This window comes from Lepisosteus oculatus, chromosome 6, assembly GCF_040954835.1.
Source record: "Lepisosteus oculatus isolate fLepOcu1 chromosome 6, fLepOcu1.hap2, whole genome shotgun sequence".
NCBI lineage: Eukaryota > Metazoa > Chordata > Actinopteri > Semionotiformes > Lepisosteidae > Lepisosteus > Lepisosteus oculatus.
Genome location: NC_090701.1, coordinates 49,144,434 through 49,166,728, shown reverse-complemented (window position 1 = coordinate 49,166,728; position 22,295 = coordinate 49,144,434). Strand labels below are relative to the sequence as shown.

The window sequence follows — 22,295 nt, the reverse complement described above, 5'->3', positions numbered from 1 at the left end:
ACTCCATGTGAAAATCTACGAGAATCTAGCTGTCTGACTGGACAGCCGTTTGAACCAGCCTGTGAGACAGTAGTTGAACTTATGGTACAGCACTGTCTGTCAGTTATGACAACTTCAAAGATGGAGGATAAAATACAATGGGCGAGTATTTGAAACTTACCACCGCTGTAAAAACAGTCTGGAAACACAACCGTCAAAGTCAATATCTGAACAATCGAGACCTGTTCTACAAACTTTAAAGGAAAGGTAGAAAACAAGACCAAAGCTAACCATCTCTAACCTCACCATGTAAAATCAGTTACTGCTGACTTTAACCCCACGCAAAATCTCATATCAAAGGGAAACAAGCAACAGCAACATTTAGAGCAGGCGGAAAAGTGAATATGTTCTTCCACAACTGAATTAAGGGGGAACTTTGGGAAGGCCAGAGCCAGGACATACAGTACGGTTTTGGACTAGCCTGTGTCAAGGGATCTTCAACGGCCAAGAAGTCAAGACCTCAACTTAAAATGTCTCATCAGAAGGATGGCACTTCCTACAGCACAGTTCCCCGTCTCCACACTGTGGCACTTGATTGGCCATTCAGGTCTAAAGTTCATAGCACCTCCTACTGCCCCATAAGGATTACAACTGTTTCCACTGCAAAGAAATAAGTAGCCTGTGGCATACACAAAATTCCATTATGAAGCAGATTTGTAATTTCAAACTGGCACCTTAACTTATGTTTTTTATTTAATAAAGGCCTCAGCTGTATTTCCGTTACGTTTTTTACTATAAAGGTGGCAACCTAAGTATAGAAAGAAGAAATGCTGAGTGAGAGGTTTTGTTTTTTAGTCAGTAATAGCACAAAATCTGACCCACAGAAATAAAAGCTTACTTAGCTTTCAATCCATTCACTCCAAAATGCTGCCTTTAGACACACTTTTAACATAAAGAAGAAGCTCTTGGCAAATGTCAGCAAAATGTTTTGTGAACATAGTTAACAGTATAACCACCAGTTTTAAAATCTACTGCGTCTGAAAATAACATTCCCCAGTATTAGGTTAGATTTCTCTCTTGCATAAATTATCACAAGATGCTGCATTAACCAGGTGGAAATGGATTAATCATCTGTTTATCTGTTTAAAATCTACAATGCCTTAGAAACAGTATTTAGACCCTTGTAAAATGTTTCATGTTTATTGCTTTAAAGCTTGCTGTCATGATACTGAAGTAGCATTTGTTTCATATACACCTACTCCACTCATTCAAAGCAAAAAAAAAAAATTAGGCAAAGTAAAGTAAGAAGTAAATAGATTATTAACATGAAATGATAAATGGAAAAGTCATTATTGGCAAGGTATTCAAACTTATTGCTGTAACTTATTTTGTAACAAACCTCAGTTTATTTAGGCACACAAAAATAACCTTAATGAGCAATTAATACACAATTAGCTGAATCTGAATCTGTGTACACAATTTCACATGAATTCAGAACACATACACCTATCTGTGTAAGGTTCCTCATTCAGGTAGTAATGTCTAAAGCAAAGCATTAAGTTTTGAAACGGAGCACTGAGTGTGAAATGAATGGCCTGTTAGTGGAACTGCCTCATTAACTGAATACTGTATGAGTCTGAATGAATGCCTGGGGCATCCGGCTCCATTCATGGTAAAAAGGAGCCTCTTCATTGCCAAATATGCAATGGCAGTGAATAATGCTCTGGATGACGTCCAGGTAATCCCAACAGCATACGACCAGTTCCCCACTAAGGGAGAAGCCTGGGTAAGGAAATGCTGGGATACACAGACACTTCAGGATCGCAATGACATGAACAGGTGTTCTCTGTTTTGGCAGAAAATGTGCAGAGCCTAATGATGTCAGAAAAACAGTCACATAGTCTCTGCTATCACACCAGAGAGGCCATCTTCTCAATTAAAACGTCCTCTCTGAATAGTCATACAGCAGTAGCAAGCAAGGGTTTAACTGAGAGGCTGTTGTCTTCAAGTGTGGTAATTCAAGGTGGACCCCAACAAGGGAGGTCTCTTAGCAGGGCTTGTTGCAGTCCAACGGTGTCAAAAGATTACATCTTGTAGCCTCGGATGCCACAGTTCTCTGCTTTCGTGTACAGGATTTCCCTAAGATGTGTAAGGGTTGACTTCTACACTACTGTGCTGAATTATATCAATTAGATTTATTCCCACAGAGAGACACCTTCTTCTATGTTCTCTTCATATTTAGAGAAACCTATCTGGAACCAGCTACTTGCTCTGTAACAGTTGTGTGCAAATGCCTGACTTTAACCCTTGTACACTTATACCTTTCCTCGCCTCCAGTGGCCAAGCTGACAAAGACACCTCAGAGAGACAGCTGCTCCATTACACTAATAAGTACAGCGCACAATGAGTAACTATTTTGCACTTTATTCTCCATTTGGGTGTTGACAGCATGCAGATTAGGCAAGTTACAGTAGCACAGATGTGCAGTGTTACAGAAAGACAGGTTTCTGTTAAAAAGACCAAAATGACAATTCAGTGTTAATCGTGATTTTAATCCTTCTTCTAGCCTTGTAGAACCCCTATCAACCTTGAACCCAATTAAATGTTTGAGAATAATTAAATCATTTTTTTGTTTTTCTTTGGGGACTTTCAGAAATTAAAATACTACTCAGAAAATAAGACACCGAGTGGCACTGTGTGTTAAATATGTCTCACAACAGATTCACCTAACTAAAATTAGCAGACACTAAAACAGGATAGTTTCAGTCAGGCAGAGAATTTACACTTTCCGTTGTACCCACCTGCTTGGTCGCAACCAAATCATTCCAAAAACACAAAAGAAAGAAGATTGCTTACTTTATCACATGTTTTGCTCATCTTAGGTGCCAGAGCTTCTCCTTCTTCTGTAAAGAAGATATGCTTATTTTTACTGCAGGCATGCCTATGTCTGCCCAGGAGTTTTGATTTCAGTTCAGAATCCCTTTCACGCAGGCGGGCTTTGTAAGATTTAATGTGCAGAGTGCTTCTAGATCCGGGACAAAAAAAAGATGTACTTTTAGTCTGGTAGAAATATAAAATGATAAAACATCCACATATATGAAAATAACTTCATATAGTTAAAAAGATTATACCAAGAAAATAACCAGAGAGCAAACCAATGTATAGGCCTACTTACTTTAAAACAACCAATAAGACTTTTTGTATGTCAGCACCAGGCATTTCTTAGAGAAAATAGTGCATGAAAATCCCATTAGACCTGCCTGGATGTTATCGGCATATCTCAGCAGAGGCAGTCATGCTGTGAAAATGATACTTGTGAGTAGGTGCTGTAGATGCTGTAGAGTAGATCACAAACTGCCAGAAGCATTTTCAGGTATTCACATGAGGTATTGATGGTTAACATGTTTTTTTTACAATATAACAATTTTTGGTGCAGTCTTTTCATTTTTGTTAAAAATGCTTCACGCCACTCAGGACAACTGGACACGTAGGAAACATGCAAGTTATTTTTGGGATTGGTGATGAAAATAATGTAAATTATTTATTAAAAAAATAAACAATACTGACAGTTCAGTTATCTCTTATCTCTCTCAATTCTGACAGTTCTACACCTTGCATTATAACACAAATAACCACAATGATACCAAATAGTGTCATATTAGAAGAGCGCTTAAAAATATATAAATCACATTAAAAAGTCAACACAGAGAATTTTTTTGCAGTATCAACTGTATCAAGATACAAAAGCTACGGGATATTAAGCAGGAGAGTATGAAATGAAAGAAAATACTATTGTTCATTAACCGTTTTCAAAATGTACTACAAAACGTTTAAGCAGCAGTTCTTAGTGTAAAGAAAACTAATGGTCCTGAAGAAAAGGTTACTGAAAAGTACAATATCTGCATGTTCAGTTTTCAGAACTGGTAGAGTGGATAAAAGAGTTCTGTATTGAAAATAGTCATCTACAGCTGTAAATACACCACAAACAAAAAGAGCTACTTTTGAGGGGAACTGACAAATGCCCAAATTCTGCAAATCAGCAACACATCTTTAGCATCATTTTAATGCTTTCAGATATCACAAAGCAGCACCACGTTTCTGTTCTACGGTGCACAACTACCGTTAACATCATGGTGTATAAAAAAAGTTCCGAAAAGTCTGTACTTTTAACACCATCATTCACCAAAGACAGTTAAAAAAAATCTTAAAGAAAATGTAATGCTTTTAAAAATAAAGAGGCTAATTTAAAACTAAATGTCTGCCTCAACACAGAACAAAACAACATTTCACATGTTGCCCATCCTTACAATTCAGCTCAATAGCAAAAGCAGACAACAGTGTGTTCTTATTTACATACCTATCTTTTTCCTTCCTTAAAAATTTGCATAGCATACCAGGCACCTAGCACACCAAGGGATCCTATTAGATGGTTAGCCAAGGATATCCTGGCTGACACCTGTGCACCACCTTCTGGAGAATCACTGTCACAGCAGACTAATTAAGCAGGGTTCAGCCTGCTCCAAACAACCACCTTTAATTTGCTGAGCCACTACAATTCCCTTCATCAACTTGCTTTACAAATGGAATTTACTGAAACATATGTATAAATGCTAGTACCTTATAGTTTTGGGTTAAATAACTCTGACTACAAATATGTTGACAAATATTAATTCACTAAAAGCTCCCTCCCATCCAAAAAATAAAACCAAAACGAAAGAAATTTTAATTACTACTTTCAAATTAAAAAAGTTTAATTACTACTCCTTAATTACTAAATCTCCTTTTATCCGATTCTCAAAAATAATGGATCCCACTTTCGGAAATCTGAATGACAGCCGCTAGATATGAATCCTCCCTCCCCGTAACTGTAAATCTTTCAAAGATGTACTTAGTGTCAGTTTGCACAAAACCAAAATGTTTTTGCTGCACTGTTAACCACCAATGTGTGAAAAACAACGGCCTGAAAATTAGGGCAAAGAACTTTCAACAGGATTATAAAGAATGCAACAGAAGTGGTTTCACAGAGTTTTGTAATAATTGGAATACACAGAAAAGAATACCCATCCTTACTTTTCTTTTCTGCCACACTTCAAACCCAGCGTTTCACAGGCTTCTTTTAAAGACAACGCAGGGTTTTCTTCAGGATCCAGTTCATGGCTGCAGGAAGAGTAATAATAAATCACACACATTAGGGCTGTACTGAATACATCTATCCAGATGGATTCCTTCAAGCTGTTTTCATGATTGACACACTGCAATTTAAAGAGGGTTTTGCTTTTTTTTAGAACCCAATTATGCGCTGGGGGGTTCTGTCACCTCCTGGCTTGCTAATTACTAAAAGTAACATTGAATATTTAAATTGTGCAATGATAACCAGATGTGTTGCATCTCAGTCTGGTGCTACATTAAGGTTTGAAAATCAAGATGAACATAATAGCCATGAATAAAAACTGTGAGAGGGGGAGGTCTTTACTAATCAAATGTTTTAAGTAGAATCATTCTCATCACTGGGAGAATGGTGCAGTATTTAACATGTAAAGTAAATGTAACAAAAAGTGCCAGTTGCTCTATTCTGCTACTGATATTACAAAAAATAATTTAAAAAGTCCCCTAAGTCTCCTTTTACAGATTCTACGATCTGTAACATTTTGCCTTACATAAAATCATCTAAAAGAAAAACAAACTTTAAGATACAACTTGAAATCTTTCTTTCTTCTTGATTAATAGCAGGTCATATCATTATTATAACACATTAAAATGCCATTAAGACAAAAATAAGCAAAAACAAAATCCAAACAAATTTGCATTCAAGTGCAACACTCCTTCAAGGTAACATGCACCTTACTTCAGGACAGGGCAGCACTGCGAAGAAAAAGTCAACTGACCTCTTAAAAAAAAGCCTGGAGTGCTAAGAATAGACTATTCTTCTTAGAGAAGATTGTTCAATTTATCACTTCCGAAAGCCCATAAATTTGTCAAGCATAGAGCTGCTGAACCATGATGCTTTTATGAGCTTTAGAATTCCAGCATAGAACTCTGACATTAGACATCTTAACACAATTTAGACTTGCATCAGATCAGAGAGATGAGTTAGATAATTATGCACTTCTACAAATCATGTTCTTCTATTACAGATTCTGTCTACTTAACTTATAACAGACAACATTTTCCGTCCTGTACAATCAGAAAACAAACTGCTTTACAATCCTAATTTACAATTCCACTAGCTGAGCAAGAGATGTTCTTCTTTCACTTAGAAGTATGGATTTAGTGCATTATTATTGTTGGTTATTGTTGGCTTTTAATTGAATCTATAAAATCTTTGGGGAAAAAAAGATGATGTGACTGAGATTAAGTGAACTTACAACACTAAAGAATGCCGTGCACATACATACTTTGTACAGTGAATATGTTTAGTCACATTTTGAAGACAACTATGACACAAACCCATTTCTGTACATTTTCCACAAAGTAGGGAGGACAAGGAAGCATTAAATTTCTGGCTCATTGCAAGCACAATTGAATCCACATAGAATATAAATGTGACTTCTATTTTAAGAAGCTTTGAAATATTTTAAAAGTGCAAAATAATTAGAAAAAGGCAAATCATAACAATGTCCCAGTGCTTCTGAGAAGAGCACAGCTCAAAATCTAAGGCGACATCTAAATCCCCATGGCTTTGTTTGCAGGAAAAAAAATGTTAATTTCACTATAAATAATATTTTATTTCCTTAAATTACAATGCCAATAACAGAAAATACCCTTTTTAAGTACTTAAAAAAGCATACATACAAACAAATGTTTTGTCATGAAATGTGTCCGATCTGCCTGTATGCAAATTTAATCATCTTGGCTCAGCACAATAATGCCTACAAGAAAACAACATACACATTCCTCCAAAATATGCACGTTTAGGCTATTTGATACTTTTTACATCACAACCTAGGAACACCAGAAGCAAAACCTGGGACCTGAATGTAGGCCTTAGGCACATCAAGCCAACTGAGATCTGCTGGGTTATGTTTGGCCACTTCAATCTGTTTTAAGAGACTTTTTCTGTCTGAGAACAAAATCCACTTCAGTATTTCTCTTAATCTGGGGTACATAGTGCAACATACTACAGTATGAGGTGCTGTAGAACATTGGGAACTCTTTTTATCTGTAGTACTTGCCTCCTTTTTATCTTGACTTGTCTTTGATCCGGTGGGTCATCATCGTCGTTCTCTTCATCCTTTCGAGAACTTTCCCCCACTGAACCACTCTTGTTCTCTGGCTCACTCTGTCTTGACTCTAGTACAAACATCAAGCGGAGATTTCAGGATGATTAAACCATGGGAATGGAAGGTCGTGAACATGCTTTATCACCAACAGATCCTTTGCAGGTAAAAACGACTTTTGCAGACAGCACTTGCTTGTAATGTCGGGTCCCTCTCCTTCCCAGAATTGTGTTCACTTGAAATGAGGAATTTTCAATAAACAATTTAAAATACATAAAACCAAACCAGAAAACCACAAGCAAATCCCTACCTACTTAAACTGGTTGCATGAAATTCACTCACACAAAGGGAAAACTAAAAGCACCCTTGCAAATGGGAATTGTATAGGAGTTCAAACAGTTTTTAAACAGCAAGTATAAAGTGTTAACAGCTTTGTATCCACAATGAGGAAAATAAATGGTGGTTAGGTAGCCAACCTGATACCTGGAAGTACGCTATTTTCACATACAGTATGTTCATCATCCTGTTGGTATTACTGTTACACCTATAAGAGTTATCTGGCCTAACAGTATCGGAATAGGATGTGTTTTGTTAAGCCTTTGGCTGCTTGGTAAGGGCATTAAAAGCATAGCTGCAACACCCAAGGTGCAGTACTGAAGCAGGCCATGGTACAACGAAGCTAGCCAAGCTTCAGTTAGTGTAATGCTTCTAAGACACTGGGAATATTAATTTTGCCGCAAAATGGCAGTCAGACAATCACTGTAATACCTGAAGAAGGCTCCACAGCCAAAACGCTGTGTTCTCTTTCTTCTTTTTTTCAGCATGGAATAAACCTATTACTTGTTCCTTTGCAGCCTACGCATGCTGACGCAGCTACCCACCTGAACTACTACTGTAATATACTGATGTCAATGGAAATTCAATTTCACCATATCCTGTGTTGTCAGTCCTAGGTTTGGAGGTGATTAGCCATACAGAACTGGAACAGGAACATTTTGAAATAGAGACTGGCAGACATTCCAGGCAGCTGATGATCTGCCATGGTTGGGCAAATGATAATAGAATCATGCAAGATGCATGTCAGAAGTAGCTTTGCCTGCTCATAACATCTACTAAGTTGCAATTCAATTGGTGTTTCTTAAGCCAAAGGCATCTTGAACCAGAATAAAATGGCAACCCCACAACCACCATGTGGAAGACCACCAGATCGTCCAGATGTCAATGTTATACTCACCAGACCTGTTGTAAGTTAAAAACTAATGCAACAAAGAAAAAAACTGTTTCAGCCTGCTAAAGAGTTAACTCTGTTAACAGAGTTGGTAGAGATTCACCCAAAATAAAAAGACTTGTGTCTGTAATTGCTGCCAAAGGTGGTTCCACCAAATATTGAGTTCAAAAGTTCAAATGCTTACGCCGTCCACATATTTCAGTTTCATGTATTCAGGGTTTGAATAAAACATTACATTTTAAAAAAGAGTATTAATAATTTTGTAATTGCAAACCATAGAAAGGTTCTGAATGGTTAAGCACTGTTCCTTATGTCTAGTTTTAAAAGAACACACTATTCAAATTGATCATAAAATCATGCATTTTTAATACCTAAGTAAAGAAGTATAAAACATTTTGTCTTATAGATGTCCTCATTAGCATTTAATTAGTAGACATACACAGTCAATCCAAACCCTAAAATAACCTCATTTTAATCCCTCACGTCAACATTTTCCTTAACATGTAAGATTCCAGTCACAAGCGCGTGTATTTGAGATACTGTAAACATATCAGAAAACCAAAAGAAAGGTAGTAATATACTCTTTAACTTTTGTTCTTCAGTGGAAAAAAATATTTTTCTTTCAAAGACTGTATAACCTAATGCTAGATGTTATGAAGTACAGACCTAATTCCAAGAACCATTTATTTAATATGGTTTTGTGTTGATTTCACATAAACTCTAATGTTCTTTTTATTGCTAATTTATGCACAAACAGACTGTAACTGTTTCCGTTTGAAGCACTAATAGATTCCCAACACAGCTAAAGTGGAAGGGAGCTGAAGACACAACGAGCAGACAGTTCAAGGAGGCCAAAACACAAGCCCTCTGGTACAGTCTCCACAGCAAAATCCTTTCAGCTTGTACTGGCCTTGCTTTCCATTTATGTAATGACATTTTAAAAGCCAAATTATTAGTTATATTTTCTAGTGCTTTAATGCCTCTTTCAATTCCATAGTTCAGTGAATGCTTAAGGCTATAATTCTTAACATCATGCTATCTATGGAAGTCACTAGAGCAATTTTTACTCCTTTCCCAGTATTACTGGAGTTACTTTGCCTTTTACTGCTTACAACTGTTTCTTCTCCAAAAGCACACTCTTTCCCAACTTTGTAAGCCATGTCTCCTGTATTATTTATTTAGTGGCAATATTTAACCAAGGTGGAACATCAGGACATTTCTGTCTGTTACAGTGAACCCTTGAGAAGAGAAGAGCAAACACTAATCTTTTGAATTATATCACGGCAAACACATTTCAGCTTTATCATTATTAAATAATACGAGCCCAGGTAAAGCACAGATATGACAGGAAAACACATTTAAGAAAAGTAATTGTAGGGATACATTATTTTTTTAAAAGAAAAACTTCTTTTAATAGCAGAATATATTTTTTCATGAAAAAAAATGCTTGAAGCTAATGCTAATTCTAATATGCTATTAGCCAGCAGATATATCACCCTGTAACTCACAGCTAGGAACCCACTGAAGCCGAGCAGGTGAGTGGGGTTAGTGGGGCCAGCAGGGGGCGCTCACCCTGCAGTCTGTGGGTCCTAATGCCCCACTCACTCAATGGTGAGTGTTCTGCCACAACATGGCTGCTGTTGCTTCATCCAGGTGGGGCTTCGCATTGGTGGTGGTGGAGGGGAGTCCCCATTACCTTTGAAGGACTTTGAAAAAGGACTTTGTCCAGAAAATCACTAATTATAAGGACTATTATAATAGAATGGTACTATATGCAGTGGCACTGCATATATTATTGATCAAAAGGTATTTTATACTTAACAAAGCAACATTACAGATCAAAGACCAGATTCTTTTGCCATTTGAGGGTCACATCTTTTTTCAAGTAAAAAAGCTCTACGGCTGTAAAATAGCTCAACATTCTCAAACTGCATTTGTCCAATTTTCCTTCTAATAATTTTTAGTCATAACAGTTTCAAGGCAGCAGCTTAATAGTGGTTAGGGCTCTGAACTCCTAACAGGAGGATTGTGGGTTCCAATCTCAGGAGGGACATTACTGTTGTAGCCTTGAGAAAAGTACTTCTCTCAAATTACTTCAATAAAAATGCCCAGCTGTATAAATGACTTCTCTGCAGGTTGTCAGTATAACCCCCCATCTTCTCTGATTAAATAAAAGGTTACAAAATCACATTGTTCAATAAAGTCAGACTGAATAAACTGGCACATCCATTTATCATCAGAAAGCTTGTTTATTTTTGCTGTTTTTATTCCTTGTAAGTCCGCCCTGGTCAAGGAGGGAACCAGGAACCTATTATTGGAAACAATGGGCAAATGTGCAGGAATGTCTGTTGACAGGATCTTTCTACTTCACTGGAGCAATATAGAGACATGAGTTAAGAAAGTCAAGTCAAGAAAGTCTACAAAGAAGGCACCCCGGTCTTTAAACTCAGGACCCACGAGCTGTGAGGAGGTAGCAGTCTTTAAAAATCCCTCTACACATCCTGAAAAAATAAATATAACATGCAAGTAAAATTGTGCCAGCACCTATTATTTTAACAATACATTCTGTAAGAGACTGTACACAAGGACTGATATAAAGACAGATCCTATACCGTACCAATCACAGCAGAGAATTTAACACTTAGCCTTCTAAGTGTCTGGCGGAGCAGTGGCTCTGTGGCTCAGGATCTGCGCCTGTGACAGGAAGGTTGCTGTTTCAAATCCCACAGCTGGCAGAGGAATCCTACTCTGTTGGGCTCCTGAGCAAGGCCCTTAACCCCAATTGCTCCAGGGGTGCTGTACAATGGCTGACCCTGCGCTCTGACCCCAAGCTTCTCTCTCCCTGTCTGTGTCTCATGGAGAGCAAGCTGGGGTATGTGAAAAAGACAAATTCCTAATGCAAGAAATTGTATATGGCTAATAAAGTGATCTTATCTTATCTTCTAGCTCTAAGTGAAAACTAGTTTTATAGGTAATAGGAATGTGGTCATTATTAACCCTGGTATTTGTTCACTTATCACATGTTTGGCTGGTAATCTATTGAAATGTAAAAGTAAGTTATAGGTTGAAATGGGAAATACTGACCTCCTGTTCCACTGGGGCTAGCACCAGAAGAAGCTGCCCTCTTCCGCTTATCTCCGTCACAAGGCTCGTTTCTATCAGAACAGGAGACCACAGAGAGATCCTCATGAGTCCGACTTGACCCTGAGCAGGTGCCCTCATTTTGCGACACAGGTGACCCGCTTGCTTCCCCTTCGTCCAAATTGAGAGTTATCTGTTGAATCATATCTGCTGCCTCTCCTGTAAGATCTTCTATCTCTTCCGGATTTCTTCCGGTTTCAAAGTCTCTAGTTACCCTGGGAGGAAGCTCATCGCTTACGTCCCCACTTTGCTCCGAGACAGCAGCCTGCTGCGTTTCACTTGGCACCACCTTCTCCTCGGCAGCACTGCTGCAGGAATCGTCCACAGTCCACCCCTGGGAGGCCCAGTACTGAAACTGTTCCCAGTAGCAGAAGTACACTTCATTAGCATGCCTCTCCCATTCGTTTTTACTGGTGGGATGATCCCATGGTGGCAGTGACTCGCCTTTGGAATCTCCAGGATGCGTTTCCATCCAGCTTTGCCAAAGAAGCTCTTCTCCATGCCGTTCCCAGTATCTCTTCCAGTCCAGGGACACGGGATTCCCAGCGGATGAGGTTCCCCCGTCACCTGCAATCTCATCTTCACTCTTTGGCTCACCCATGGTTTCTGAAGTGCACTGCGCATCTCCTCCTTGCACAGCGACATACTCGTTATGACTTTCAGAGTTTGCATGGTTGTATTTCCTGCTCTTCCTGTTTCTTGTGCATTTTGAAGCATCTTGACCGTCGCCACCTTCATCATATACCACCTTATAATAAAATTAAAAAAACGGTTTTGAGTCCACAGCATGAGCGCTTTGTTGCAAAATATACTTAGATGAAAATGTATCATGCATCAAGAACAGACATTAAAGAGCATGCTTCTAGCACGGTACAGCACATTAGTAGAGGGGGGAAAAAAAGCCATCAATACAAAGAAAACTCATTATTTACCTGAAGTGTTCTATAACAATAACTACATGTCACTTAAATATTTTTCAATATTTCAACTCAAATCTTTTTACTCAGAAAACATACAATTATCAATTCACACAGGATCATAGCTACTCAACCTCAATAAAATACACAATAAAAGTTTGCAAGGCAAGATGGCCTTATGAATGAATAGAGAATAATTATGAAGAATAAAGCTTTCTTGTCCACTAAGGTCATCGCATTATCTCAGGAAGTATTACAGAGCAAGAACCAGCTCATCCCTCAGATCCATAACTGAAGTACTAATCCAAAGGATCTGAATAATAGATTTAAATTATTTCAAAATATTTACAGTATTTCTAATCATATATTGTACCCGAGATCCTGTAGTCTTTTTTATTTCAAATGTCTAAAACAGACATTATAATCCAAAATATAATATAATGTCATTCAAACCTGATGCCAAAGTGATAATGTTTTTCAAAAGATTGAGACTGAAATTCGGGAAAGTTTATTTTTGACACTTTGAAACTTTTCTCTTCAGAACAACCTCATTTTCCATGAAAACCAATTACAAAACATTTCAAGATTAGAGTAAGCATATTTTAATTAAAATTTCAAACATAATCTGATTATTTTTTAAAAGAACAAAGCCTAGTCAGCAGTAAAATATGATTAAAAATGAATGAAGAAACCATCAATTACAAAAAAGCGCAAACGTAATAAATGCATTGCCGCATATTACAATAAAATGAAGATACGGCGAGATATCCAGAGCAGGAAGCTTGTTCAAAAGACTCCAAACGCAAGGTCTCCTGTTCACTCAATTTCTATCCAATTAAACAAGAACTGCAGATTTTGATGTGATCAGACACCAAAATGTCAGAATGCAAATTCATTATTTTTCAAACTTGCCACATAGCTTTTAAGATACAACCTTCTGATGAGATGAGACATTTCTTCTGCATGTGGCACAGCTGTTTAAAACGATATGCTATTCACTGCTGACAACAGATAAATCAACAGGAAGCCCCAAGTGTGAAGCTCTCAGCTATAGAACTAGTGACTAATGGTAACCAGAATATACAATACTACACTGATCATGTCTTTGGACCTCATCTATTATATTCTGATATTCTGGAGAGACAATGCACATCCTTATGGTGCTCAAGTAACAATGGCTTTCTTGCGAGATGACAGTGTTTCAGTTATGCAATGTAAATCCTACCCAATAGCCTTAAGCCTCAATAAACATTTATTAGATGAGCTGGGATAGTATGTGGTATCTAGGGCTCAGGGAGGAGTAACAAGGCACAGTCTTGTCCATGCATGAGAGAAATGGCCAGTATCCCATAAACAGCATCTGTATCTCAGTCATCACATATGTACAGCCTACATTGCTTAAAATAGTGACCCCACATGCTAGTAGCCTGAGACTTTCACAGTAGGTACCACATTGATCAATTCTCTTGATGAGAAAAAGTTGATAATTATAATGAATTTTAAATGCCATGTCTATTCACTGTCAGTGCACCTGCTACAAAACTACCATTTTCCTAAAACCTCGGTGAATATGTTACAGTCCAAAGTGCTAAAATTGTTTTGATGCACAATGTACTAATAAACACTGCTAAATAATGTGTTGGGCCCCTATAAGCAGTGACTGAATTTTACGAGGTTTTGAAATTATTTGATGTCTTTGCTTTAGAAAGATGGCCTTCAGCTGAGGCTGTGGTGAGGGTAATGATGTGTAGCATTAAATTTCACATTCCACCGGACTGAGATCTAGAGACTGATCAGCCTGGGGAAAGCAATGAAAATCTGGCTCATACTCATCAAGCCTACCACACACTGCCTACCATAAAGGTGCCAGTGCATGTTCAGGCTATACTTGTCTACTGCTGTGTCTTCATGTTCTATGTATTTATTTAAATCATTACAATATGGTAAGGTTTTGAATGCAAGCAAACCTGGTTATATACATGTAAGACTTTTGTTTTGTAAATACAAAGTTGCTTTTTATTATTTTCACATTTAGCATCATAAGGAACTTTTGACTTCAGGCCTTTGTCTCAAACTGAATTCTGTTTTCCTAATTCTAATTCTGAAGTGATCATTATTTTTTTTTAAATGCCAGTGTTTTTGGTAACTGTATATTTTTAGGATTCTACGTTGCAGGGGATTACACCTTGGGTGGCTTGCGTTCAAAGACTAGACAGCCACATTTGTGCCACAAACAGTATCTGGCGTCAGCCAAGATAGAGGCCTGACCCACATATTCAAAAACCTTTTCCAAATCTTTTTTTTTATCAGCAATTCTACCAGCGGAGTTGAAATTAGCTTATTTCATCAGAAAACTTTTTTCACGTTTGCACCTGCAAATTGTTCTAATTTTTACATCGGCCGTCAGTAATGAAATACGTTTGGAGATATGCTTCAAAACTGTGCCTGATCAAAAACTGTTGGGACAATCAACTCCACGTTTCATTAACAGTTCTAGTGCCAACAAGACAAAGATTTAAATGAGATTCCTTTCTAAAACAAGATGGCAGCCTATTCGTTATTGCATTTTGACTGCTGTTAGAAGGTTGCCCGTAACGCCTTTTGGCCAAAACCTGTGGCCAGTGTCATTTCAGTGAGTGTGCTTTTAACAACTGATGCACTGATATTCCTGCATATACCAAGAGGGCTGCCACTCTGTCTTCAATCACATTATATTATTCTGACTGAAATATCCTTGTTCACATGAATTAGGATGTCTGTTTCATGAATCGGGCAGTATTTACAGTAATACCCATTTTCATGAAATCATAAAACAGTCAAAAATAACAACTTACTGTGCACTGCTTCTTAGTTGAGGAGCTACCAAACTGGAGTGGCAACCCCATGCTGATCATAAGCATGGCCTCCTCATCCAGTTCTTCATTAACCTCTTGCTGTGCTTCATCTACAGGAGACACAACTGGCTCCTCATCATTTCCTTCCAGACCTGAAAAGAAAACGGTTCCTAATTCACACTCTCTCTTTTACATTTATGACGGATACAACAGTGCTGAGATTTCCCTAAATAAAAAATTTATAAAAATATAAAAAAGAAAAAAGAATCTGTTGTACTGCAGGAAAGTCCCACAAAAAATACACACTAAAAAGCCACAGAAGATCAACAAAATTTACAACATCATACGAAGCTTGTGCATCACCACAGTTTAACATTGAAGTCTGATCACACGACAAGGGAATCCTTCTTTATTCTCATTTATTATTGTTATTTATTTAGTAGGGGGCCTTGCATTTGTATTCATTTCTAAATCTAGACATTTTCTGAGAAGCGCCATGCTTAATTGTATAATAGCATTCTAGACCTTCAAGTTCCAAGTGCAAATCCCTAACCACTACCCTAGGTTGACCTCTAACCTCCTGGAGCTACAAGCCACACCAGTCTGCTTATAACCTCTTATGACTGAATCTTTAGCAGTATAATCTGGCTTCTTCGCAGCATTTATATAACAATTGGATAGATTCAAGCTTCTGAAGCACAATATTCTTTCTCACATCACTTCTTGGGTTATTTCTGTCCAAATCAGATCTTTAAAAATAAACTTAAATGTATAATGAATCATATTACTCTATTATACCTTAGAGCCTACTGGGAAATATTTGACTAATATAACAATGATTCTTGTAGTTCTCAACTGAAGCATTTATAAAAAATGAATGGATAACATAACCTTTAAAACAACTCAATTTTGCCTCATACTGCATTGTTCTGTTTATTATTTAGTCTAGAAGTAGGATATTTTCTGTTGAGCTTGTAAGTTATATATTGGATGTGCTGCCATTACTGAAAGCTAAACCTCTTCAATCACTACTGCAATAAATAAAAATGTCCATTCCTTTCAGTATGGTTCATCAAGGTTTGATTTTTCTTACCTTCAGGCTTGTTTTCCGCAAAGTCCGTGCTCTCACAGATGTCCTTTAAGCTATACCAGCACAGCTCTTGATCTCTGTGAGATCAAACAAAAAAAATAAAAAAAAACTATTTCAGGAACCAAGAACAAGTATTTCAAAGAAAAATATTAGAAAGTGAACTAACAATCTCACTATTCTTAGAATCTTGTAATGGTATCTTTCAATAAGGGGTATGTAAACATAAAGTACATATTCATTTCTTTCAGAAACCCACACAGAACAAAATGCATTCCAGTGTAACTGATATTTCTTTTCCCACAGTATGTCAAACTTACAACATCACTCATTTATTTCATATAAGACATTGTTTTTTTGACAACACATTCTCTGTAGAAAGGCTAAGACACAGAAACTACCTTTGTGTGTGGGGTTCAAGACTTAGGGATTATCTAAAGCTGCATTTTTTTCTCTTTTTCTTCCTGCTTCCACCTGGCCATTGTAGTCAATGCTGCAGTATATGCTGTCTGTACTAGGGGATTCATCATCAGTGCAGATGAACAGGACCTTGCGTCCTGCTTTCTTTTCTTTGTGCTTCAAGTTTATTTTTACGGGTTTTTATGCATAAAGAGCAGCGTAAAACACATATCTGCACTGCCTTTTGAAGCGGATTTATTTCTATTTTGTTCACTGTACCATCCTAATCGTATGTTCTTGGGAACAATAGGTTTATTCCATGCTGAAAAAAAGGAAGAAAGAAAACACAACGTTTCAGCCGTGGAGCCTTCTTCAGGTGTCTAAAGAAGGCTTTAGAAGAAGGCTCCACGGCTGAAACGTTGTGTTTTCTTTCTTCCTTTTTTTCAGCATGGAATAAACCTATTACTTGTTCCTTTGCAGCCTACGCATGGTGACGCAGCTACCGACCTGAACTTATATTCTTGGATCCGACTATTGCAGGAAACAGCATTGCAGGATTCTTAAGGGTGCTGATAAGCCCAGTTACTACTACTTTCCCTGAGCTGTCAGTCCTAACTCTTCAGTTGAAGTGTATGAATGAGGTCACAAACCAAGTAAAACAATGTTAATCCATATCTCAGATTCTTTTTACTTTCAGTTTAATTAAAAATTACTCTCAAATATGGACTCTTTGACTACTGTTCAAAGAGGTACAGTTTCCAAATTACTCTACAACCTCAGCAGTCCTTCATTCTATGGCATCACAGAAACAATTATGGTCTGGAATGACGTTTTGTCTGTCCCTGGTGTACAGCATGAGTGCTTCATTTAATAATCTATGTGACAGGAACATAATTAAATTACATTTCCCATTAAACAGTATAATATGCTGTGCGGTTATTAAAGGGCGTTTTCTTAAATGGTTTTATGGAATCTTTTATGGAGATATACTCTCGACAAACAGAAACGTTGAACAAGTTGAGGGGCTCATGTTATTTGTGCACTTGGCAAAAGATCAGATTCTGCTTCAGAGACACAACAAGTGTACATCACCAGCTTCAAAAAACAATTTGTGAGTGGAATGCCAATGTGATTCAGATTACTAATACAGTAGTAATCAGCACCTAACTGTTAAAGGATCTAGCTTGATCCAGCTGGTACTTGCAAGATTGGTTTTGAGAGCATGGTTGAATAGTTCGCTCCAGATACCCACAATCCTTTGAGCAAGAAAAAGGCCTCCTGTTCTCAGATTTAAATGCACTTCTTCTTGGTTTCCATTTGTGTCTTCTGTTTCAGGTTTCATGTTAATCCTGCAGAAGTCCAGTGGATCAACCGTGCCAGTACGTTCGAGAATTAGAACACCTGAATCACATGCCCTTACAGTCTTCTGTGATAAAAACTGAAGACATTACTTTTTAACTGGTACATACCAGGTTCTTCTGCAGACTGATGACATAGAAGCAATATATTTTTCTATACTGTGTTGATAAAAAATGCACATAGTATTCTGAAGTGAGGTTTCACTGGTGCATTGTAAAATGTTAAAACACCCATTCTTGATTTAAAAATTATTCTATAAACAAAACATCTTAACACTCTTTGTCTTTTCTTTGTTTCTGAACATTCACTGAAAGGTGAAAATGATGAAGACATATTGTTGTACAGCAGCATTTTTGTTTTTATTGAAACAAATTCCAAAATGAAATAAAAGCAGGTCTAATATTGTACAAAAAAGCTGACTTAAAAAGAGAAAAATCAGATGAACACACCATTTTGGTTTTACATTGTCCTGCACTTGCATCCACGTTAAGCCCTACTAATACTGCACAAATCTCTGGGTCTTGGTTCAGGATGTGTGAACTCAGCCCTAATCCCGTCATGCCACCAGAATGAAACTTTTTAAGTAGATTATAAAACCTACTGGCTTCTGCCTGCCCTAACTTTAAAACAATAGAAAACTCCAGAATGGCCCTTTTAAGAGAATATAAACACCTGTCACTGAAGAAATTAATTTATTTACTCCTCAGCAACATATTCACCCACATTACACAAGTACAGGCTTATATTACATCTTAAGTTTTTATAAGGGCAGAATGTAATTATCCCGTTGTAAACCGTAAATGCAAAAACTCATTTCAAAACTAAGTGGCCATGGACAACCTGTTCCAATGTATTTAAATATCTTATTATAAGAACCAAGCAAATCATGAGTACATTTAGCTTCAAGCTACAAGGAAGTAAAAATATTGATTAAGTAAAATCATTTTAATAAAAGATAAAGAGAAAAGGGACAGATTGGTTTTCAGAAAACTTTACCTGTTGCCTAATTTTGCTTAATAATTCCATCTATGCAGCACTGAAAATCTCATTAGCTGTATTTAGATTTGCTCTGTTCAGGAAGATGAAATATGTTTGGCACCATAAATGAAGAAGATTTCTTACAAGCAAATAAACAATTACCATTAACGCAAATTAAAGTAATAATAGAATCTCAAGGAAAATGAGTTATAACAATAAACAAAAAGTACCAATGTGTAAACAAGAAGGTTTTGGGTCAAGTACAAAACTATAACAATGCCTAAGTATGTTTATGTGGCAGGTTACAAAGAAGTAATGCATTGATGTATGTCAGGAAAGGACAAAAAAGTGACACGACACTACAGATTTGTAGTGCGTGACTAAAATTACCCTAATTACATTATCTACACACACAGCAATAGAAATACTATATATTTCTTCTCAATTACACACAAAGGCCTTGTGCAAGGGAATAGAGAATCACTGGCTTAGAACTCTCTCCTTAAATCCCTTGAACAGGAAAAAGTGATGCATAACACTGACTGCTGATAGTGAACAAGCAATACAGTTTTTCAATAGACAGATTCATTGCTCAGCCTTTGCCTAAGAATAAATGTAAGATTAAGTTTAAAAACACACACAATCCTAATTCAAGTATACAGGACTTACAAGGTTTAGCAGTACTGTTAACAAAAACACCTACAGTCATACAGTATATTCCCGTATTTTACTACAAGTCCTAAACCAGCCTTAATTGATTTTTTCTTTCTGTTATGCACATTCATAAAGCTTTTGTACTTTGAGGTCCACCACTTTAGATGTATACTTTCATTTGTTTGTAGAGGACAACAGGGCTGATGGAACATCTACAAAATTACAAACCATATCATCTGCCTTAAAGGTAGGCGACTAAGGCTTCCAGATGCTCATTCTACTTCAGCCTTATTGAGAGGCACTGCACTAGCCACATTCACCTTTTTTCACGCTTGATAAAATGTTTGAACCAGTTCATAAGTCTGCCCTTCCTTACTGTACAGAATAAAGTGAATACATTTATCCTCCGCTACAAAATACTTAATATTAGCTGCTACCTTCTACAGTAACATCATCCATGCCCAAAAGTATTCAAACTGTATGTTTGCAAAGAAAAATATTTCAAGGCGCTCAGGGCTGATTTTGAAATTCTGAAAAACCACAATAAATACTACTCAATACAACAATCTGTACACACTCTACTCTGGTCAATCTGTGACAAACTAGAACACCTGAACTCTGTCCCTGTGACACAGTAAAATCTCATTTCATGTTTTAGACAGTGCATTATGTCTGCTGCCATTTCAGACTAGAGGTGAAATAGACCTGCGGTGTTTTATTTAATATAGAGTAAATTAACTTAATATAGAATTCCTCAATGCAGATTAACAAAATTTGGTATTTCTTTATCCTAATTTAAATCAAACTACTCCATCAATAAATGAGCATGGGTTATGGGCAAGTGCAATCAGAAGTTATATGCAAAATGAAGGGATATAGTCCAATGAGAGGCACTCAGGATGACAGTGGAAATGTACAGGTTCTGGAAAGCTCTGCGTATTCAACCGGAAGAAGGGTGTATAATGATTTTGTAAAGGCTTTTGACTTTTTGCTTAACTGAAGTTGATGTCTTTTACCATGTCATATTATATTTATTTTAAAGTAAAGCTTATGTAGACTGTTTATATATTTTTATATATCTGTGTGTGCGTAAGACATAGCTGCTTGAATACAAAATAAACTTTGGGCAAATACAACAAGTATTGTCATATCATCAATGTACAGTACACCTATAAACTAGGAGCTATAAACCGTAGCTTGGCATTTAAAAGTGAAAGACCCTCAACTTTGACCACTGAATCGGACTTTCAAAATCAGAATAAAACACCAAAACTGAATAAAGGATCTCAAAAACAAAATGTATTTTGTAACTTGACAAGGATCATAAACTTTGTGTAAAAAAATCGTGTTTGACTCACACTGTGCTCCCAGAAAAAAACACAACACTGTAAATCAATTTATAAAATGCTGAGAAGGATACCATCTTATCTTCTCTGGCCAATGATAAAGTAAAAAAGCAAATTTAATTGAACTTCTCTAGCACTACAAAACAGAAACTGTGGTACACACAGGACATAAATGGTCCCTAATTCTCCTGGTGCTGAGCACCAGCCTTCACAAGCAAGATGAAATCAATACGCTTTCGCTTATGAACCATGCTTTATGAATTCACAATAGTACCAATGATTTGTTGATTCATGAAGAAAGAACCTCAAAACTGAAATGTAATCCTTTTCATAAACCTAACCATGCTGCAGGTATACGTTTAGACCTGGCTGAAAACTTCCATTGTTGACACTGTCTGACACTAAATAGTAAATGTTGTCTCAATTATGGGCAAACAAACATCAAATCATAAGATTGTTGTCACTTACTGTACAAAGGCTCTCGAGCACAGACAGTGAATAGTATTATCGCCATCCAATCCATCGATGCTGAGAAAAATGTCAGCAATCAAACTGCACTTTCCACTTATCATATTGTAGTTTTTACACTTTCTTCTGGAGAATGAAAAAACAGAATGAGAACTAAACAGAACACAGTGTTGAATTAAACACTGAAGCATGCACATATTAATTTAGATGTCCAGTAAGGTAAGTAAGGTAACTTAACACGACAAATGTCTAACGTGACCAGGCATCAGATATGAAAAGATTTGTAAATAGAGGTAAGTCATAGCAATCTTAAGAAAAAAACATTTCCAACAGAAACTTCTGCATGTTGTCGCTATCTGTTGTAACTATCGTACTCTGTTTCGACATTCATTTTAATTTTGTCATTCAACCTTTTCCTTTCCCTAAACTGCGTTATAAATTTACTTTCTGAATCCTACAGTCCTCGCATCAGCAAGAATGACAACTAAACCTTACTGAAATTCTGTCTCGCATACAAATGTTCAATCGTTGCTTTAAAATGCAACATACAGCAACACAACCACCACCACACCATCTATGAACGTCACTCACATGTTTTCAAAAGTAGGAAATCAACACTCCAACAACTTCCTCTTGGTGTCACACTGATCTCCAACCGGTCGGAGAAGGAACTAAAATAAGTTACACT

At 37.0% G+C, this 22,295-nt stretch overlaps 1 protein-coding gene across 3 annotated transcripts in view; it reads right to left on the bottom strand.

Annotated features, from left to right (window-relative positions):
• tgs1 (trimethylguanosine synthase 1) overlaps nucleotides 1-22,278 on the bottom strand; it is a 48,104-nt gene extending 25,826 nt beyond the window's left edge. Inside the window, exons 1-8 of one of the 3 annotated variants that reach the window (XM_015353542.2) lie at nucleotides 22,199-22,278; nucleotides 21,608-21,733; nucleotides 16,410-16,483; nucleotides 15,317-15,468; nucleotides 11,509-12,313; nucleotides 7,152-7,269; nucleotides 5,050-5,136; nucleotides 2,836-3,004 (exon numbers count right to left, since the gene is read on the bottom strand). In XM_015353542.2, the coding sequence (XP_015209028.2) occupies nucleotides 2,836-3,004; nucleotides 5,050-5,136; nucleotides 7,152-7,269; nucleotides 11,509-12,313; nucleotides 15,317-15,468; nucleotides 16,410-16,483; nucleotides 21,608-21,711 (1,509 nt within the window). In that variant the 5' untranslated portion in view covers nucleotides 21,712-21,733; nucleotides 22,199-22,278. The other 2 variants (XM_015353540.2, XM_015353541.2) reach the window with 2 other exon arrangements.
• Between the last annotated feature and the right edge of the window lie 17 nt (nucleotides 22,279-22,295).